Raw genomic sequence first — 21,674 nt, 5'->3', positions numbered from 1 at the left:
TACTCACCTCTCTCTCTGCATATGATGGCACCAGACCGTCCAACTTACCATCTGTCAGAGCAATTATGATACTGGAGGTTTTTAAGCCTCCTGCTTTCTGAATTTGTTCATTTGCCTGAAAATGAAGAATAATTATCCAACTAAGAATTTTAACTTTTAACCAGCATGCTCCATCAAGCTGAATTTAGGAGTCTGACAAAATCAAAATATTACAGACTGACTTTTAAAACAGGGTATTTTGGGTTAACTATTTTATTTGAAATGTGCATATATTCACAGTATAGAGTAGTTACTAGTGGGTTTAAAGGAGATAAATTTTAAGCTTTGATTGACTAGTCTGAATGTAATCACACAGAAGATGAAAAATTCCTTAAAAAGCAAAATGCCATCCAAAGTTTTCTTATCACCATGGTAAGTCAATCTCATCCTTAGAATAACAAAAGCATGTTTAAAAACTTTTAAAGATAAACATGCAATGGGGCCTTTGAGTTTTACTAGAGAGTTACAGTTTATTGTATTACAGAATAAGAAAACATTCTCCCCTATGCTTATAAATGTAAAAGAACTTACTAGCTTTAGTCCCTCGTGGATGTATGTTTCTCCTACTGGACTAACACGTTTTAAATCCTCCAAGCCTTTACTAATCTTGCCCCTGAAAAATAATGCATTATAACATCAAAAAAAAGAAAAATGAGCAAAAGTCACAATAAGCACTTATCAAAAAACATGGCAGTATTACAACTCAGGTTTCTTCAGTAAGAGGAAAGAACATGGGCCTTGAGGACAGATAACTTCTCATACTTTTCGCTATTTTAGTTAAGTATTTAATAGCATTTATATTTTAACTACAAAAAGTAAAAGTACTGTTGATGTGAAACATCTTGAAAAATCTAGGGATATTCTAGGCATTTTTGAACTGAGAACAGATAACTTCTATTGTATTTTTTACTAAATGTTAAAACATTTTCCTTCATCCAAAATAAACAAGGACTGAGTAGATCAGCTGAAGTGAAAAAAGCCTTTCTGAAGCACTTAACCACTTCCCTACACGTTGAAAATTTTCTTTGTTATTTGCAAATTTCCAAGGCACATTACTTAATCCTTAACTTATAGAAATCAACATTCTCCATTTTTGTTTCCAGAGTCAAATATCTCAGAATCTACTCATTTTTGTAACATCTCACCCATCCGAACACTGGACAGCTCATTGTCTTGAATACGGCAGGTAGTAATACATATTTGATGAACAAATGAAAGAATAAATGGGTAGATGGGTGGATGGGTAGATGGATGGATGGATGGATGGATGATAATGGATTCTTGCAAGAGGCAGTATAAATGAAAAAGATGAAAAACTATAGAAGAATCTTTTCCATCATGACTAATTAGTGTTCCAATGTGGTATGTCTAAATGAAGTATGACTACACTATTAAGAGCTATGTTATGTGTATTAAGTAAGAGAAGACTCCTTTTTCAGGGTTTTTTAAATATAGGTTCCAAAGACCCCTTGAAAAATAAAGAAACTGTAAGAGTCATATGAGATAAATATAACAACTTTACAAAAACAATCTGAGATAAACTTAAAATTTCATTTAAAAATTTTAAGTTTAAAAGACCAGAAGAGAGATCTTAACATATTGTTTTCGAAATTTTAGTTTTTAAAAAGAAGCAAAGAAAAATACCTTTCTAAACAGAAGAGCCTTGCAATGGTAAACTGAAGTATAATACTTTTTTTTTTAATTTTTTTTTCTTTAATGTTTGTTTTTGAGAGAGAGAGAGAGAGAGAGAGATGGGGGGTAGGGACAGAGAGAGGGAGACACAGAATCCAAAGCAGGCTCCAGGCTCTGAGCTGTCAGCACAGAGCCTGACGTGGGGCTCAAACTCACGAACCATGACATCATGACCTGAGCCAAAGTCAGACACTTAATCAACTGAGCCAGCCAGGCGCCCCTGAAATATAATACTTTAAATAAAACATGAAGAGCACCTGCACTACTAAGAATGATAGATGAAAAATTAATTATAAAAAGTGAATTATCTGAACATCAAGGAACTACTGGAGTCATACATAAACGTGTGTGTGTGTGTGTATAATACACTATTAAAACATGTCAGAAATAGTAAAAAAAAAAAAAAAAAAAAACTTATGCAGCAATGTTGTATGTCAAATACTTGAAATAAATGAACCATTTACCAGAGCTTCAATCATGTTTTAAAAGTAACTTCTTGATTATATGTTGATATGGCAATGAAAATTATTATCAGACAAGTTTTCCATCTCAAGAAATGTTCCAAAAACACAAGACAACTTTCAAAGTTTGATCTTAATCTTCTTCCTTCCTGATTCAGTCATCTCTTCCTACCATCTCTGTCTCTCTTAATACCTGGTTTAAAATCAGCCTATTCTGGGAGAGCCTGGGTGGCTCAGTAGGTTAAGCGGCCGACTTCGGCTCAGGTCATGATCTCGCAGTTTGTGAGTTTGAGCCCTGCGTCAGGCTCTGTGCTGGCAGCTCAGAGCCTGGAGCCTGCTTCAGACTCTGTGTCTCCCTCTCTCTGACCCTCCCCCGTTCATGCTCTGTCTCTCTCTGTCTCAAAAATAAATAAACGTTAAATTTTTTTTTTAAATAAAATAAAATAAAATAAAATCAGCCTATTCTGAACCTATCTTTAATTTAATCACACTCTTTCTTGTAAGGTACCGCAAACAGACCCTTGTTCAACTTTTACTTTAAAGAACACTTTGGCTCTCAAAAACATTCTACTTCGAAATAATGTAACTAATTTAACTGAATCTCATATTTTAACTTCTCAACTAGAATGCAAGTTTACAGTGGGCTATCACTGTGTCTATCATTTATAATGTATCCCCTTACTCTGCACTTACTGCTTATTATAATGCCTTTTTTTTTTTTAATTTTTTTTTTAACGTTTATTTATTTTTGAGACAGAGAGAGACAGAGCATGAATAGGGGAGGGTCAGAGAGAGGGAGACACAGAATGCGAAACAGGCTCCAGGCTCTGAGCTGTCAGCCCAGAGCCCGACGCAGGGCTCAAACTCACGGACCGTGAGATCATGACCTGAGCCGAAGTCGGCCGCTTAACCGACTGAGCCACCCAGGGGCCCCTATAATGCCTTTTACAAAGTAAGTGTTCAATAAATGTTTCAATCTGTCCTAGGAAAAAGATTTCTAATTCCACAGATGATGGAGTAAATCACATAATTTATAAGCTTGTTTTACCTAAATATTTATGTTTAGCGTCTACAGAAACAACTTGAAGCTGATGCTGTCTCAATGAGGACAAAACCAACTATCTGATGCTTCCCAGAAATGAGTGGTAGCATGGCCTCAAGCATTGTTTGCTACCAAAAAGGAAATGAAAAAGAAAACTGAAATTTAAGTTTACACAGATTCTGCAAGGTAAAAATCACCCTCTCCATTCAGCTTAGATTCACTTCACCTTTTAAGTACTTCTAAGAACCAGACACCAGACAACAGCAACAGACAACTCTAAGTTAAATGAACTTGCCCAGTGTGGAATTCAGAGCTTTTTTGGAAGGGATGTCTCAGCTAGCTCATTTCATTAGAAGTAGAGTACCCCTGGCTTTTCTATCCATACCCACACCTGATACCATAATATTCTACATAGCACTGAATTCCATCATTCCTTTTGCAGCCGCACTATCCCTAGAGGAAAAGTGTTTCTTGCCCACAGTCAACATCAACACACATGAGCCCTGGTCTTATCTCCTTCCAGTGTAACGACACAGTCTGTCAGCCTCTACTGCCTCAACAAGTATCACTTTAGGGGGAAGGAAAGCTAAAACAAGACAGGGAAGATCTCAGGGCTTCAAAAAATCCCAAGCCACTAAAAAGAAGTTCTAAATTTGTCTATGCGTAAACAGCTAATTTAGGGGAAAGCAAATGATGTTGAAGGTTAAAAACAGGACTCATTCATCTACACTAAAACTTGAAGAAGGCTCTTTAAAAAAAAAAGGCAAGTGAGGAATGATAAAAACAAAAAAAAATATTTACACATTACAAAGCTCAAATCCCACAGCCTCTTAGATCATCCTCACCAAGTTTGGTTTTAACTTTAAGTCTTCAACTACAGGAAGAGAGATACCAAAACTACTTTGGTATTTGTTGTGAAACGGTAGTCAAGGGCGCTGCTATCATAACACATAATGTCCCCTATAAGGTCTCAAGGCAGAAGTTTCTTGTCATCCCTGAGTAATCGCTACATACTTCCTCCATTCTGCTAACTACAACTACGTGAACTGTTTCTTGCCCTGATTATTGGGAAGCCCACGGTAAATCTCTTACTCATTCACAGAATTCTGCTACGCTCCTATGATTAACCTATTGCTACATCCTCTTTTGCAAGATCTTAACTTTTCCTTTTTTATGTTATTATCTTTCTGCAATGTTATTACGTTCAGTGACGCCTCAAATACTTTTTGGAAAGAGACTTGAAACAAGTAAAATGGGACATTAAAGCTCCGATTTTTTTGTTGAGAATCAGGGGGCCAAAATGTATAATCAACTGTTTCTTTTTTATGTTGTAATTATACTGATTAGAGAGAGAAAGAGAGAGAGGGACAGGGAAGAAAGGCAAAAACACACAGACTCATTTTTTAAATCTATAAAATAACACTTTCCACTCTGTTAGTATCTTTCAAATTTCTCTGCTGAGTAGGGAAAGGAAGAGATAAAAGGGAAGGGAAAGGACAAAAAGACAAGAGAAGGAAAGGAAACACAGCAACTACAGCTGCCATATAATGTGCTGCATCAATGGCTTTTCCCCACGCATAGAACACTTTGCATTTTGAAAAGCATTCAAGATGTCATCACTAAACATAAATATATATTGTAAATGGGGGCATAATAAAATGGTTGGCAAAGAATTCTAACTTGCCCAACTAACACAAGTGAGGCACATTTTTTTTTTTTATTTTAAGTAACTTTTACCTGTGACTAAGGACATTATGTTTATACAGTATATCTGTATGGTAAATGAACTTTTCAGATTTCAAAGCTCTTTCCAGATTTTAGTCAATCTATATCCCCCTGCTGAGCACCCACCGCAAGTGAACACTGAATCTATGTGGTGATATGAGAAGGGCTCACAAATAGTCCACACACATCTCTACAGATGCACCTTAGTTCTCCACCGTGGCTGTACCCTGGAATCAATGATGGGCTTAAAAAAAAATCTCTTCAGGGCTCTAACTGAAGAGATTCTAATTTACTTGTTTTGTGAAAGATTCAGGTATTTTTTAGAAACTCCCCAGAGCATTCTCCTGTGCAGCCAGAATTAAGAACTTCTAATCTGAACTAATTTAAAAACCTTTGCATGTTATTGGAATGCTCTTTTCCTTAACTATTTTGCCAGTCAGTCCTCTACTGAAGGGGCTGGGGGGTACCTAGGATAATCTTTTAAATTGTACAATATACTTTCTCAGATGGTACAGCTTACACCCAGAGATAATACAGATTAATTCCAAGCCCTATCTTGTTCCTTCATCTGTAAAATAGAGGTGAAAATATCTACCCCATGGGGCCATTGTGAGGATTCAGTGGCACATAAGTACTGAGTAAGCTGTAGCTACTATTGTTGTTAAGTTGATATTAGTCATTTCCCGTGTTAGTAGGATTTTGTTCACCCAGTCTACTTTGTCCTTGATTCTAAGGAGAGCTCACCCAGCAAACTGAGAGTTGAACATTTTGATATAGAAACCAGAAAGGAGGAAAAGGAAAAAGAAGAGAGGAAAGAGTTATAGTGAACTCCTGGAAAGAAGTTAAATGGGAAGCTATGTAATGAGGTAGGGAGACTCAAGGATTAGAGCAAATTAAAAATGAACTGCAAGTCTGGTTCTGCAACTAACAAACTGTATAATACCAGCAGTTAATCTCCTGGAGCTCAGTTTCCATATTCATAAAATGTAAATAATAATGCCTGTTCCAGTTGGGTTTTCATTCACTCATTTTATACGTATTTATTGGGTGTCCACTATGATATTTACAACATAATGTTATTTGGCACCTTTGAGCATTCGAAAGGAAGTAAGTGACTGGTCAGAGAGGGTATTAGGAGAGACAGGAGAAACAAAGTGACTAGCACCCAAAACAAAGCCTCTTCATTATAGTTTCTCATTTTCATTGCTATGTTACTCTTCTGGAAAACCTATCACATAATGCATATGTATATGTGTTTGGTACAAAGTGAGTGCTACGTAGACATTAGTTATTATTCTCTTATCACATAATGTGTCAGGGATGGAGTGGGGTCATCCACAAGCCAACCCTCAATTCTTTCATTATGCCACTCTGTATCAAATAATGAATGTAGCATATAGGTAAAGCAATGGGGCCTTGGCCTCAGTTCCTAGCCCTAATGCCTCTTAGTCTTGCAACATTGGGTAAGTTATATAACCTCTCTAGTCTTCCATTTCTCCCACCTGAAAAATGGGGGTGATGGTAGTACTTACATAGTAGAGTTGTTATAAAAGTTAAAGATACTATTATATGTAAAACACTTAGTATACTGCATGGCACATAAGTATTCAATTATCAATATCAACTTTATGTCTATTCACTGTACTATCTCTTTATCCATAAAAGAGAACATAAGCATGAATTATCAGCTTTGTTAGTCATGGTTTATAAGCCTCATTTGAGAACTATCCCTTTAATCGTCCCTGATGAAACACACCATTTTAAAACTGTACATTAAATCACACAAACTACAAATCATATGCATAAGGTTCACTATGGCTCTTGAGTAAACAAATACCAACAATCTCAAAATGTTCTTCTTTTATAGCACAAATTTTTAAGATTTTTTTTAAATTTTCAGTCATTTCTAATTAATAAAACTTCCGTCCTCACGTTGTATTAGAAAGTATTTCTGCATATTGTTAATTATTAAGTCCTTGAGAGTTTAAATTTAATAATACCATACAAAATCATGGAGATAAAGCAGAATGTTCCAATCTATTCTAACATAACTCAAGAAGGACATAATGGTAATATTAAAATAACAAAAGGGAATGTATTAATGTTGTTAATAAATATTTTAATATATAGAAAACAATAAAAGGAATGAGAGGAAAAGGGTAATAATAAATAATAAAAGTAAAGGACACTTGGCATTTAAAATTACTGAGATGGATTATGGGTCATACTAGAATCTGAAGACTAGCACTGAAATCACCTATCTCATTTGTTATTTTGGTTATATACAAGTTTTATATTTTTTTCTCTAACTGAACATATTTATTTCAGAAGAGATTCATCTTGGAATTTCATTATTACTTTTTATAAAATCCCTAGTAGATAATCTCCAAATATGACCTCTGTCAATTCCTTCCCACTCATTATGCCCATTCCTCCATCAAGAGATGACATTTATCTCCTCTCCCCTTGAATCTGGTCTACTCCTGTTACCGTTTGGCAATAGAATAAGGTAGAAGTGATGTTGTTGGACATCTAAGTCCAACCTTTAAGAAAACCAGGGATTTTGTTTCCTTCATCTTGTAATGTTTGCTCTTGGAATGCTCTCTCTTGGAACCCAGTTATCATGCTGTTAGAAACTATGCCACATTCAGAGGTCCCATGGAGGAGAATCAAGTTATTCCATTAAACAGCTCTAGCTGAGCTCCAGAATCAACAACCAGCTTCAAACACAAACAAACCAGCCTCTGTGACTACAGCACCAGGTAATACCACATGGGGCAGAGAAACCTCCCAGCCAAGCCCTCAAACCACAGAATCGTTAATGTTAATAAAATTGTTCTTATTTAAGCCCCTAAGTTTTGGGGTGTTTTGTCATGAATCAAAAGAGAAATTGGTACCAGAAGTGTCATATTTCATCTCTGTGGAGATGAAATTCTTTGATCTCTGTGGAGATCAAATCAATTCTTTGATTAGGGCTCAACTCTACTTAGGGGAACTGTATCTTTGTGGCTTTCAGCTCCATCCTCTGGGCTTTGGTTTTACTTCCTGAGTCATTCTTTTTTCGCAAGTAGACCACGTGTGATTCCTTCCTGCCCATATAAAATTGAAGCCCAGAAGTCTCTCATTTTGAAATCTCTATCTCTTTTAATCCAAGTTGAAAAAAGCCCTTTAAAAATTTTATGATTGGGGTGCCTGGGTGGCTCAGTTGGTTAAGCGTCTGACTTCAGTTCAGGGCATGATCTCATGGTTTGTGAGATCTCATGGTTTCTGTGCTGACAGCTCAGAGCCTGGAGCCTGCTTCAGATTCTGTGTCTCCCTCTCTCTCTGCCCCTCCCCCCACTCATACTCTGTCTCCCTCTATCTCTCTGAAAAATAAACACTAAAAAAAAAAAATTAAAAATTTTATGAGATCCCCATGTATCAAATTATGTACATTTTCTATTTTGCACATTACCACCAAAGGACAATGGTCCTTTCTGCTTCAACCTCCAATTTAACAATTTTGCTCACTGCCCTTCCAGTTTTCACTATCAATCTCTTCAAGGTCATTTGGCACCTACCTCAGTCACATTTCCATTTTGGCCATAATCAACTACACTAAAATTAGTGGTGTAAAAAACGTAATTTCCTATTCCTCATAATCCTGTGCATTGAACGGGCAGTTCCTAAGTTTCACACATTGTCAGCTAGGAAGTAGGAATGGCCAGAAGAGTTGAAATGCTTCACTCACATGGTTGGCAAGTCAGAACTGGTGCTGGCTATTGTGTAGCTCAGCTGGGACTGTTGATCATTCTCTTCTCCACATGGCTAGGTTGGATTTCCTCTTACGATGGTGGTCTTGGGGTAATCAAAGTTTTTATATGACAGCTGGCTACTAGGAGCACAAGAAAGGAAACTCCCATGCCTTATTAAGGCTTAGTTCCATGTTTTCATGGGCTGAACTCTATTGGTTAAAGTCAGCCATAGGCCCACACCAGATTTTTAAACTTTATATTTAAATGAATTTATAAACTTAAATATATGTAATTTAATTATGTATTTAAATATATGTGTGTATATATATATGTATATATATATATATATATATATATATATATATATATATATATATATATGTTTGTATGTGTTCTTTACTTAAATGGAAGCCACAGAACAATCCACCACAAAAGCTACAAAGCTTCATATACTTATGCTACCAAATGCCAATTTAGATAAGTGCATGTGCATAAATGTTATAAATATTTGTATCATACGTCAATTGTTTGTCCTCAAGAGATTATTAGCCAGGAACATTAATTCTTGAAATAAATGGTAACTGCAAACAAAATGTAGCAATGCAGTAACTTTGTGATGATCAGCCAATTACATATAATTATAGAGTTTTTTTAATGTTTATTTATTTTGAGAGAGAGAGAGAGCATGCTTTCAAGCAGAGAAGAAGCAGAGAGAGAGGGAGAGAGAGAGAGAATCCCAAGCAGACTCCACGCTCTGTACAGAGCTCAACGTGGGGCTCTATCCCACGAACCCAGGATCATGACCTTAGCCAAAATCAAGAGATGAACATTCAAGCTACTGAGTCACCCAGGTGCCCCAATTAAATGTTTTCTAGAAGGTAAAATTTAGCAGATTGAGTAGAATATGAAACACTGTTCTCAACGTGTTATTTTACATCTCTACAAATTACCAATAATTTACAATCCACTTAGCACTTTAGTCCTTAGTACTCTACCCGAGCTATTGCATATAAGGCACTTAGCAAAATCTCTGACACATAGTAAGTGCTCAATAAACTCCATCTACTACTTTTACTGCCTCCTTCCATTAATAAAACATGATACTGGGGCGCCTGGGTGGCTCAGTCAGTTAAGCCTCTGACTTCAGCTCAGGTCATGATCTCACAGTTCATGAGTTCGAGCCCCGCATCAGGCTCTGTGCTGACAGCTCAGGGCCTGGAGCCTGCTTCGAATTCTGTGTCTCCCATTCTCTCTGCCCCTCCCCTGCTCATGCTTGGTCTGTCTCTGTCTCTCAAAAAATAAACATTAAAAAAATAATAATAACAAAACACGATATTAACTAAGCTGATAAAATTAGAAAAAAAATAATGAAGGAAAATCTGTTCATTCACTGAAATATACCCACTTTATTTAATCATGTTATTATATACTACTATACTACCTACTGCATGAAGGATAAACTGCAAAAAAGTAATTGCTCTCTACTAGCTCAACTTAAAAAATGTTTAAAGGTTACAAAGCAGGGAAGGAGTTTTCTTCTAAGCACAAACATTGCTAATGCATTCTAATATCTTAGGAACTAACAGGTTTAGCTAACTTTATTGTACTTTATATAAAAACTTGCTCATTGTTTATTTAGCATGTCACTCTAAGACCAACATATGCCAATGTTTCCGTGGCCCAAAGTCCAAACCAAAGAATCCAAGGTAACGGTCCTGGACTCAAAAATATCTGCTTACAAGATGCTCTGCACAATCTGTTTCTTGTGAAAAACATTCCCTCCAATTTAGTCTACACTTACTAATGTATGCTACATGGTTCACACCTGAAGTCCATACTTGCTGCAGTTTGTATATTTTTATGCCATTTCACTACGCTTTACTGAGGCATGAGAAATTGACCTCTACATTTAACCACTTCAGTATGCGGGTTTGTCTCCCAGATCTGAGTAACAATGTATTTAATTTTCTAGAATATAAAGCAGATGTAGGACTGCACCGAAAGTAACTATTACCACATCCATGACTAGAATCTGAGCTGCTATCTTGCCCAGACCTCTCAGGATTAGTACAATGTCTGGCCAAAACTTACTTTTGTAAGCAGAAGTAATTACTTCCCTAATATAATTAGCAACAACCAAAAAATTATAGTCACTTCTCACCTAACGCATGACGGATAAACTGCAAAAAAGTTTGTAAGAGAACAGAGTAAATTTGGAGGATGAATTCATCTTTGAATTACGACAAATTCTGACTAATTTTGAGACGTGGGGAAGAGGGAACATAGAAATTCTGAGGCAATGCAGTGGTTAAGTGCTTACACTCAGGAGTCAGACCTGGGCGTGAATCCCAGCTCTCACTACCTGGCCGTGTCACTTCGAGCAAATTCATTTGACGTCTCCATACTACTGTTAGAATCCTTGCACATTAGGATGAAAATAATGATGGTAGTATACACTGATAACCTCCAAATCCCAACTCAGCCTGAGACCCCTTTCCACCCAACATCAGTTAGGCCTTCTCATGCATCATATGTCTTTAACCATCCCCACCTTGCTCTACAGGAGAAATGATTAGCTCCTTTTAACAGACAAGAATTGGCCGACAAGAGATGAAATTACTTGCCCAAGGTACACAACTAGTATATAGTTTCCATGTCTACTTGACTCAAGGTCCACTCCTGGTGTTTTCATTTTAACAAGGAGCTTTCAGGACTCTCCAAGGTAGCAATTGGATATGTTATTCCCAAATGCTTTCTCTCTAACCCCCCTCTTTTTTTTAATTTGAGCATTTATTTAAATTTTTACAAATAATAAATTAATGTTGAAATAAAATTGAACAACCAAAGTGTATAGAAATTAAAAAATTAAAATTCTCCCCACCCTGAATCTCACTGCGAAGACAGTATTGTCCTTAGCAGTTTGTGGCACATTTTCCAGACTTTTTTCCATGCATTTATGATCACACACACAGACACACACACACACCATAAAAACAGTTAAAGATTTTTTGTTTTTATTTCAGAAAAATAATATCATACTTAGCAGACTGTTCCTGCTTTTCCCAATTAATGTATCTTAAATAAATTTTCATGTTAATATATATGGATTTTCCAATTCATTTAATGACTACATAGTATCCCATTCTATATATATATGTTTTAATTACAGTATCAATTGATAAGCATCTAGATCAAATGTTTTTCACTATTATGAACGACACTGCAGTGTCCAATTTTGCACATACCTATCTTTGCACACTGGTGCTAGTATTTCAGTGGAACATGGTCCTAAAAAGTAGAATGGCTGATAGGAAACTTCTAACCTTCTACAGATACTGCCAAATTTCTGTGCAAAATAAATGAATCAATTTATAAGTTCCCAATTCTTATGAAGGGTTATTTTATTACAAGTAAATTTTTAACTCAGATTTTAAGGAATTAGAAGAAATCTTTTTAAATAACAGAAATGTATATATTATCTAAACTTAATCAAATGACTTCTATTTAATTTTCTGTAAGTTTGCCTATGGAAACTTCTCAGGTCAAACAATTATATGATTTATTTTTAATATGGGGAACAAATATATTAAAAAGACAATCGGAGGGGCACCTGGGTGGTTCAGTCAGTTAAGCGTCCAACTTCGGCTCAAGTCATGATCTCACCACTGGTGAGTTCTCGTCCCACTTCAGGCTTTGTGCTGACAGCTCAGAATCTGGAGCCTGCTTTGGAGTGTGTGTCCGCCTCTCTCTCTGCTCCTCCCCCCACTCATGAACGCTCTCTCTCTCTCTCTCTCAGAAATAAACATTAAATTTTTTAAAAATATATTCAAAAAAAGAGAGTTGGAAATGTTTATAACTGATCTATAAGAATAGGAAAGAAAATCTAAGTCATCATTTCTCATTTCTCAAAGAAAGAAAATATATGACAGTGCTTAATAATTCAGGTTCTAGTGTCAGACCAATTCAACCATTCATTCAACAAGTATTTGTTGAGCGTCTACTGTGTGCCAGGCTCTGTTCTGGTGTTGAATATATGAACGAACAAGACAAAGAAGACCCCTCTGCTCTCTCACAATTTATGGTAGGGTGATGGAGATAAAAATTAATTAATTAATAGAACAATTTCAAAAACTGATAACCAAATAGAGTATTGTGACAGATTTCTGGGGAGGAGGGCCAGGGTTCCTGTAGACTTGATCCTGTAGGCTAGGGGTCTTAGAGAAGGGGACACATGGGATGGTGCCTAAATGGTAAGAATGAGCTGGCCAGGGGAAGTTCTGGGGCAGAGGGAGAGCAAAATTTGTAATCTGGAAACAAGCTCAGTCACCTCAGGGAATGGAAAGATCAGTGGGCTAAACTGCGGCACACAATGTTGTAGAGGAGGACTGGGTAAAGCCATCAGGTAGGGCTTTGAGGCCACCAGGAGACATGTGCCTTCTGTTCTAGGCCATTAGAACTGCCTTAAGCATGAGAGTGACATGCTCTACTTTATACTTTAAAAGAGCATTCTGGCTAATATACTGCTCCCCACGTATTAAGTGTATGTCCTTGGATAAGCTACATTACATTTCTTAGCTGATATTTCCTCATTTGTAAAGTTAAGATAATAATAGTATGTATTACATGTATTAATATGAGGATGAAATGAGGTAATGAATGGAAAGCATTTTGCACACTGCCTAGCACATAATAACTGTTCACTAAATGTTTTCAACTAAATCACTTTTACATCATTAAGATCACATTGAACTGAAGTGAGCATGGTTCACCATCCCCAATTATGCAGCCTAATAGCAAAAAAATATCTTTTAAAATTAGTCCTGATTCAAATCTCTATTATTGGGAGGCTGGATTTGTCCATATTGAATCAACATGGCACTTTTCTCCTATCTGATCCTATGATACAGCCCTGAGCTATTTATGCGTATGTGCACACTCCTTCCTCTCACACACACTGGATTATTCATCTCTGTGTTGGTCCCAGAGCCCATAATGCTCAGTACATCATATATAAGGTAGGCAAGCAGGTAAGTAGGTAGGTGGAAGGATGGGCTAACAGATACACAGAGGACAAAAATCATGGGGGTGAGAGAAAAGAAGAAAGTATTTCACTGAAACACTTAAAAGAGTAAAGTTTTTATACTATGAGTATGCAAAATGCATAACTGATCCTTTCTTGCCAAGTTTATTATTCTATTCATGTATTTGCATAGTAGTGGACCCCATGCTGAAACCCCGTAAGAAGATGCTGCACTATCATAAGGACTTACTGCCTTCCAATCTTGATTCATCTCTCCTGAAAATATTTAGCAATACTCTGAAAAACATGAAAGCAGTACTTCTCATAATAATCACTGTACTGTAGATTTATGAGCAACAGAACCGAAATTGTGAAATCTGCCATGTTTCCCATTTACCCGGCTCTCTTTGTGAGTGTGATATGTGACATCAAGAGTGTTTACATGTAGAATTCCAATTTCTAGGCTTTGAAACAAAGATCCACAATAGTAGTGGAAACATTTGTTCAGTGATTTTGCACCTAAATATGTGAAAGATTTCCACATACCAGAGAATGTGTAATAGATGACAAGTGACCCTATATCCAAATACACAGAACCACAGAAATTTGAGAAGTTACTGATTTAATAAAATAAAATTAGTAAAAGAACAACTAAGAAACAATATCCTTTGTCCTGTGATATACAAAGTACTTTTTTATGCAATGTCTTATTTTGACCTTCATAACTCTCTTAAGAAAATAGCAGATAATCAATAATAATAAAAATTACAAAAAGAGAAAAAAAATATGGCCAATTATATCCGAAGTTCATGGACACAAAAACTGACACGTTGAGTAGATGACTTGCCCCAAGTCTCTAAATCAGTACGTGGGACAGCTGTAATTGTAACCTAGGCCCTCTTAGTGCACTTTCTGCCATCCCATACTAGTTCAGCATGTCACAAATAGTGCAATTCATTAAAACTGAATGTATCCCTGGGGCGCCTGGGTGGCTCAGTCAGTTAAGCGTCCGACTTCAGCTCAGGTCACGATCTCACGGTCCACGAGTTCGAGCCCCGCGTCGGGCTCTGGGCTGATGGCTCAGAGCCTGGGAGTCTGCTTCCGATTCTGTGCCTCCCTCTCTCTCTGCCCCTCCCCCGTTCATGCTCTGTCTCTCTCTGTCTCAAAAATAAATAAACGTTAAAAAAATAAAAAAAAATAAAAAAAAAAACTGAATGTATCCCTATTTAATAGAGAAAGGAGCAAACTGTATATAAGTTGCAAGTCGCATTATTGAAATTTCTCCTAGAATATTATAAATCCTTTCAAGCAGGACAATTGTCCCTTTAAATAAGCATAATTCCTCACTAACCACTAAAATACTACATATTCCCTAGGTCCAAACAATAATAATAGTAATAAATAATCACAACAACAAAGCTTTCATCTCTTGAATACAAACGTACCAGACTCTGTCCTGCATTCTCCACATTCACTGAATTTAGTTCTCACAACAATCTTAAGAGGCGGATATTGTTATCACGATCATCATTGTCATCATTACGCAAATAGATGGACAAAACTGAGGCATCAAGAGATTAAGTATCTTGTCCATGACCATTTGGCTAGTACATTGGTTCAGTGACTCTTAACTGCAAAATGCTTATGTTTATGCTGCCTCTTGAAATAGAAGCCTCTTTATCCCATTCCTTTCCTCAATTAGATTCAACCAGTGATAAAGGAAAAATCTCTAATCTAGATTAACGATTTAAACCATTTCTACTCATGTCTAAGCAATACCAATTTTGTTGACCAATGACTACACTTCATCTTCCAAGTGCTGGAAGATCCATATGTAAAGTGCCTAACAGAGAACCTGACACAACATATGCAGGTGACAATTACTGAGAGTCTACTATGTGTCTGGCATTATGCTAAGTGCTTTTCCCTGCATATGCACCCCATAAGTGTTAACACTGTTCTTTCTTTCTCTTAATGAATAGACTCCTTTAGAACTATCTGGATCCAAAGCTGTTTCTTTGAAAATTAAGCTGGGCAATGAACAAAATTTCTTCTCATGGAGGCAAAGAGTATTAAATCACCAGGTATAGAAAGCTATTGTAGCTGGGTTATAAGGGACTACTATTGCTCTGGCTCTTGATGGCACACAGATGCATACAAGAAAGTATGGAAGGAAAGTATTGATGAGACGACTGAAGGCATAAGCTGGACTCCTCACCTACAGAGCTTATTTCCTCTCCAGAAAAAGTAAAACTTAAAACACAAATAAATTATAAGTTCATTCATGTATATACATGTATGTGTGTGTATATATATATATATATATATATATATATATATATATATCTATATATAGGCACCTAAGTGGCTCAGTCGGTTGAGTATCTAACTCTTGGTTTTTGGCTCAGGTCATGATCTCAGGTTCATGGATTCAAGCCCCACGTCAGGCTCTTCATTGGCAGTATGGAGCCTGCTTGGGATTCTCTCTCTCCCTCTCTCCCCCTCCCATGTTCGTGCTCTCTCTCTCTCAAAATAAATAAATTTTAAAAAAAAGAAAAAGAAGTATATACATATATATATATATATATATATATATACACACATATGTATATGTACATATATATAAACATAATTTCCAAATTAATTCTGTGAAGTATAAATAAGTTCTTTCCCTGAGTCCTTTTAAATATTATGGTTCCTTAACTAAAATTTAAATAAAAAATTGAAACAAACAAATAAGAATTATGTTCTCTTGACATTTTTAAAGAAAAAAATAATTTATAAAAAAAGCTGTATTCAAGTATAACTTTTCAGAAATCTGCATATTAAGCAAAACACAGCTTTCACAAGATTATATATTTTTTTCATTTACATGTATAATCTTTGTATTTGTATTTATATATCTTTATATATATTTAAACATATAATATATATTTTATTTGTATATATTTATAAATTTATATATAATATTATATGTATATACATTATAAATAAAACTAGCAAGTTCCTTTACAAGGATAAATATATTCAGCATCGGTGGACCTCAGCATAAGACTGAAGATCTGTGATGTCTCCTGAATCTAGTAATTATAAAGAGATCTGTATCTCTCTCCTCCCTAATGTTCTGCAAATTCCTAGTCGATTAATATATTACATTTAAACAAGAAAGATGTAGAACTACTTATAGCAAAAGAGAGGTAGAAAGCAGCAAATACACCACTAAGGCAGAGATCTGGGTTTCATTGTACATTCCATGGACAATACGAATGATATTGATTTTCAGATTATCTGGTCTTTTATATTACGCATACCTCCTTTCCTTTCTATTAGTGAAGAGAGCTGAATTGTCTGTGCATTTGTTTGAGTCCACTGAGAGGCCCGAATCACCACTTGGAAATATCAATCATTCCTTCCAGATTAGTCTCTACTAAGAGCCTACAGTGAAATGATAATGCACTAACCTGTCTCCAGTTAATGGCAAAATAATGGTTGCTTGAGAAGAAAATACAATGAAAGATAATCTCATTTGAGGGCTGCAAAATAAGAAAAGAGGCAGTTAAAACATTTTTAAAAGAAATATTGATACAATACAGATATATAGTTATGGAGTCTCAGTTAAAATCGGACTCTGATGGCCCAGGCTTCTTTTAAATAGAACTCCCTAAATAGATACACTAACTCTGCTTAACATTACTGCATAAGCCATTTTGGATTCAATCAGTGCTTCTCAGCACTCAAGCAATCCTCCATGACCCATAGGGCCATTTAAGGAAGAGACTAACTAGAAAGATAAATTCTAGGCCAATGTAAAATCCTTTTGTAGAAAACACTTCTTCCCTTGGTTCTACCTCATCTCCTTAAAGGAAGCCAGACCCTTCTGAGTGATTGTCATTAACAATATTTAGGGCTACGGAGCAGCTGGTTTGATTTAATCACCACAATTACGATAGGAGTTCAAACAAAAGCTATCTGGAAGTAAGAATACTTACAGAGTGCCATGGACAATGTGAAAGAGACCAAGCAATTAGTTTGATTAGACATTTTCAATTGCCCAAGTCTCAAACATCATATTTCTATATGGCAACACCTGCCCCAGTTAGCTACATCCTTTAAGCTTGGGCATTTATCTCACGTAATGGTTCTTGACTCCATGACACTCTATGCAACTATTACTAAGATCTGAAACTGCAGACAGGAAACAAAGATCTGTAAACTAAAGATCAGAATGATCTCAAAGACTTATCCATATTTGAAGTCATTCTCTTCAGCAGTCACCCTTTATTCACTTCCTACAATGTTTTATGAGTCAGTAACTAAGCAACTAAATTTGAGCCAGAGAACTGTGTATTACAGAATTCCAACGTGCAAACCAGACCAAATAAATAAAGGCCCCACTTCTTAAAAACGTTGTATTGAAAGGATCCGTTGCTTTCGATCAAAATCTGTGTGATACGTTCTGCACTCTCAGATTAAATCAGAAAATTTATAAACAACTGTCTCTACTGCCTTTAACATTTAAAGATATAGGGCTTATTTATTTTTCTTTCCTAGACAGTTTTACTTCAGACCCTGTCCAGAAATGAGAGTGTTATACTTGGCTTCTTAAGCAGGAGACTGATGATTGAACATGGACAAGCATACATTTTTATAGGGATAAGTTTACTGCTGCCAATAACCGAAAGCAAGGATTGCCTAGGCCTCTACAGATTGTTTGAAGTTACTTGCAACATGACTTTCAAAATGTTTTGATCATCCAAGCCTGTTTTACAGAAAACATTTGGGCTAACAAGACTGAAAGAAGCAATATTTAATGATACACTCCTTTTTGTGTCCTTTGCATTATCTTGATAAACTTGCATTTGCTCGTTGCATTTTTTCCCTTAAAAAAAGAAAGAAAAAGAAGGCTCAAAAGCCTGGTGTCCTGGGGTTATTTTTAAACAGAGATGCCACTAATTTCTAGTTACCTCTAAATAAGAGAGTAAGCTGGATTTCATAGCAGTTATGCTTTTTATAGGAGAGAAAACCAGTCTTTCCTAGTAAGGCTTATTGCATATATAGAACAGTTAAATTTTAAACCAGCCACACACCCACACATTGGGTAAACACAACTCTTTCTTTAAACACACACAAGTGCCTTTTCTGGTAGTGCGTTATTAACACATGTTCATTTGAAGTTTACCAACACTTTTTTTTTTCTTAATGAGGACCTCTACAATGCTAAGAACTGTGTGGAAAGAAAAATATATTATGGATACTATTAGCATAAAATTTGTTTAATGTGATAAATTATGAGAAAGCATAACTTAAATTCAAAACAGATGAAAATTCAGAAAGGAAAAGACATTTGGAATAGTATTTGAAGATGCTTCCCCAGGGCCTGAGCCAAATTTCTGGGATCCAGATGATAAAAGCCCTGAAGAACTGAAGGGCTGTCCTAATAACTACATGTATGTAATAATGATCTTGAGGCACTGAAAAATCAACATCTCAGTAAAGACTCTCCCTAAAAAGTTTTCAAAAAAGGGATACCTTACACTTCAGTCTACTTCCTTCCACCTCAAACCTCCCTACCTAGAAAAGTAAAGTGGGAGAAATACCTCACAAATCTCTCTGTAAGTTGCTGGACAAAATTGTAAATTTCAATCCAATTGTTTGCCACACTCCCAGACCTGTAAAATGAAAACGAACTGATCAGAAAAAACAAAAACAGAAACAAAAAAAAAAATATTTACATAGGGTAACCTGACCTCTTCTTCAAGCAAAATAAGTGTATCAGTAGCTAAAACTTAGGTGCTAGAAGAATCAAGGAAATCAAGCCATCTTCTAGGACCACCTGCCCAATTGTTTGGAGTAGATCTGAACTCTTCAAAATAAACACAACCTCCCCTCACAGGAAATGAAAAACACCCTGAGTGTGTGGACCCTAGGTTTTCCTGGCCACAATGAAAGCGCAGTGATCAGGATAAGACCAGGCAAACTAGCCAGTGAGGAGGTAAGGACAAGGCGGGGGGGGAGGCGGGGGGGGGGGGGGGGGGGCGGGGCGCGGCGAGGAACAAGCCCGTCTGGGTTACAGAGATGCAGACGGCTGCCCCAAACAGACACGCTCCCATTTCCCAAGAGGCCCCAAGACTGGCAAACAGTGACTACCCTACTTCCCCAGAGAGCCCAGCAGCTCCGGGCTCCTACGATCACCACCCCCCCCCCCGCCCACAACACACACGTACACACACACACACACACACGCACACGCACACACACACACACACGCACACACGCACACGCACACACACACAGCCGGCACAGATAAGAAAGCGCTTGCCCTTTGGACAGGGCACAAAGTACCCGTCCTCGGGTTTCCAACACCCCTCCCCAGAGAGCACACACATCTCTGTCTCCTCAGCCACAGCTCATCCAGTGCCACCAACAGAAGACCCTGGACCTCCCTCCGGCACTCACTTGTCCAGGACGAAGTAGAGATCAAAGGCTCCTCTGCAGGAGGGCTGCTCCTGGGCGCTCACCAGCCCCCCAGGACAGCTGAGCACCAGCAGCCACAGCCCAGGGACCAGCCAGCTCCCGGGACTGCGGGCCAGGGACAGCCCCGCCACCATCCTGCGGCCAGGGGCCTGCGGCTGCCTCCTGCTCGCAGCCCCCTCGACTCGACTCGGTGGGGACGCTAAGGTGGCAGGAGTTACCAGGGATGCACCCTGGGGTGGGGGCCAGCGAGCAGCGAGGGCGCCGGCGCCCGGGGCAGCAGGACCCACTAACTGACTGAGGGAGGGAGAGAGGAAGGGAGGGAGGTCCTAGGAGGACAAAGGGAGACACTGCAACCGCCGCAGCTGCCGCCGGAACTCTTGACGAATCCCAGTGGAAGAGCGATCCAGTCCTCCCCCTCCGCAGAGTTCCTGCAGACAATGAGGGCCCACGGCGACAGCGCTCAGGAGAAGTTCGCTCCAGGCTTCTGGCCGAGCCTTTAGGGGCAGCCGCGGACCCCGACCCGAAGCCCCATTCCGCCCGGAGCGCTGATGTCCGGCGGCTGCAGTGCCGGGCGGGGCAGGCGCCCTCGGGACGCGGGGACGGCCGCGCAAACTTGCAGCGGAGATCCCCGTCCGCTCGTTCCCTTCCTCCGGCGGCCCGACTCCCCCCGCCCGCGCTCCAAACTTTCTTCCCAGTGTTCTGCTCTGGCGCGGCGCAGCCGGGCGGTCCCCTTTAGGGGAGGAGGCAGAGCGGGCCCTGGGGCTAGCGATTCCAGGGAAGCCGCTTCAATCAAGGCCAAGAGCAAGATCTGGCCAGGTCTCTCTCTGTGTGTCAGCCTGCGTCTGAGGGCGGGGGCGGGGCCTGATCTGAAAGCACACACGCACACTTGTGGGTTCGTGCCTGAGTTCAAGTTGACTAACGTTTGCCAGATTTTGAAAGGGTAAAAGGAGTTTACAAAAACAAGTGTCCCCTAGATACTAAACATATCCGTATAGCCTGCAGGCCTGGCCTATTTCAGCAGCTGTGCAGAAACACTCTGTGTTTGCGAGACCAAAGCCTAGCAATTCCAAGGGAGGTGGTGGCCTCCGCCCCACCCCCACTACCGCCGGCACCTTGCCAGCTGTACTTGCTGCGGGTCTACCTCCCTAAGGCAACTTCCTCTTTGTAAACCTGGTTTGTAGTTTCAACTTGCTGAGCCAAACTGGCGGGGCGGAGGGCAGAAAGGGGGGAGGGAGGGAGGAGAAGCCTACGCAGAACTCGTTAGGAGCGGAAAGTTGTACCTCAAAATATTCCATCCAACTGGCGTTACCCCCAAGTTCCAAATAATTAAGAATTTCATCCCCTGGCAAGGTAGGCCGTCCTTGTCAATCTTGGGCCGGGGCCGGTCCAAGGGCACTCACATTCTCTGCTTACTGATTCTGCACTTCCTCCCGTCTCCTCCCCATCACCTCCACCTGTGACCTCCCCGTTGTTGAAAATGGCTTTTA

General features: G+C 38.5%; 1 protein-coding gene across 1 annotated transcript in view; it reads right to left on the bottom strand.

Annotated features, from left to right (window-relative positions):
* The window catches only part of ANTXR2 (ANTXR cell adhesion molecule 2), a 149,220-nt gene extending 128,253 nt beyond the window's left edge, over positions 1-20,967 (bottom strand). Inside the window, exons 1-5 of the mRNA XM_053901463.1 lie at positions 20,170-20,967; positions 19,311-19,382; positions 17,175-17,246; positions 571-652; positions 8-115 (exon numbers count right to left, since the gene is read on the bottom strand). Of these exons, the coding sequence (XP_053757438.1) occupies positions 8-115; positions 571-652; positions 17,175-17,246; positions 19,311-19,382; positions 20,170-20,321 (486 nt within the window). The 5' untranslated portion in view covers positions 20,322-20,967. The remainder of the gene's footprint in view (positions 1-7; positions 116-570; positions 653-17,174; positions 17,247-19,310; positions 19,383-20,169) is intronic.
* Between the last annotated feature and the right edge of the window lie 707 nt (positions 20,968-21,674).

The sequence above is a fragment of the Panthera pardus genome, unplaced genomic scaffold (assembly GCF_024362965.1).
Source record: "Panthera pardus isolate Hobbes unplaced genomic scaffold, ASM2436296v1 HiC_scaffold_13, whole genome shotgun sequence".
In the NCBI taxonomy this organism is placed as follows: domain Eukaryota; kingdom Metazoa; phylum Chordata; class Mammalia; order Carnivora; family Felidae; genus Panthera; species Panthera pardus.
This window is presented reverse-complemented; position numbering and strand designations above follow the sequence as displayed.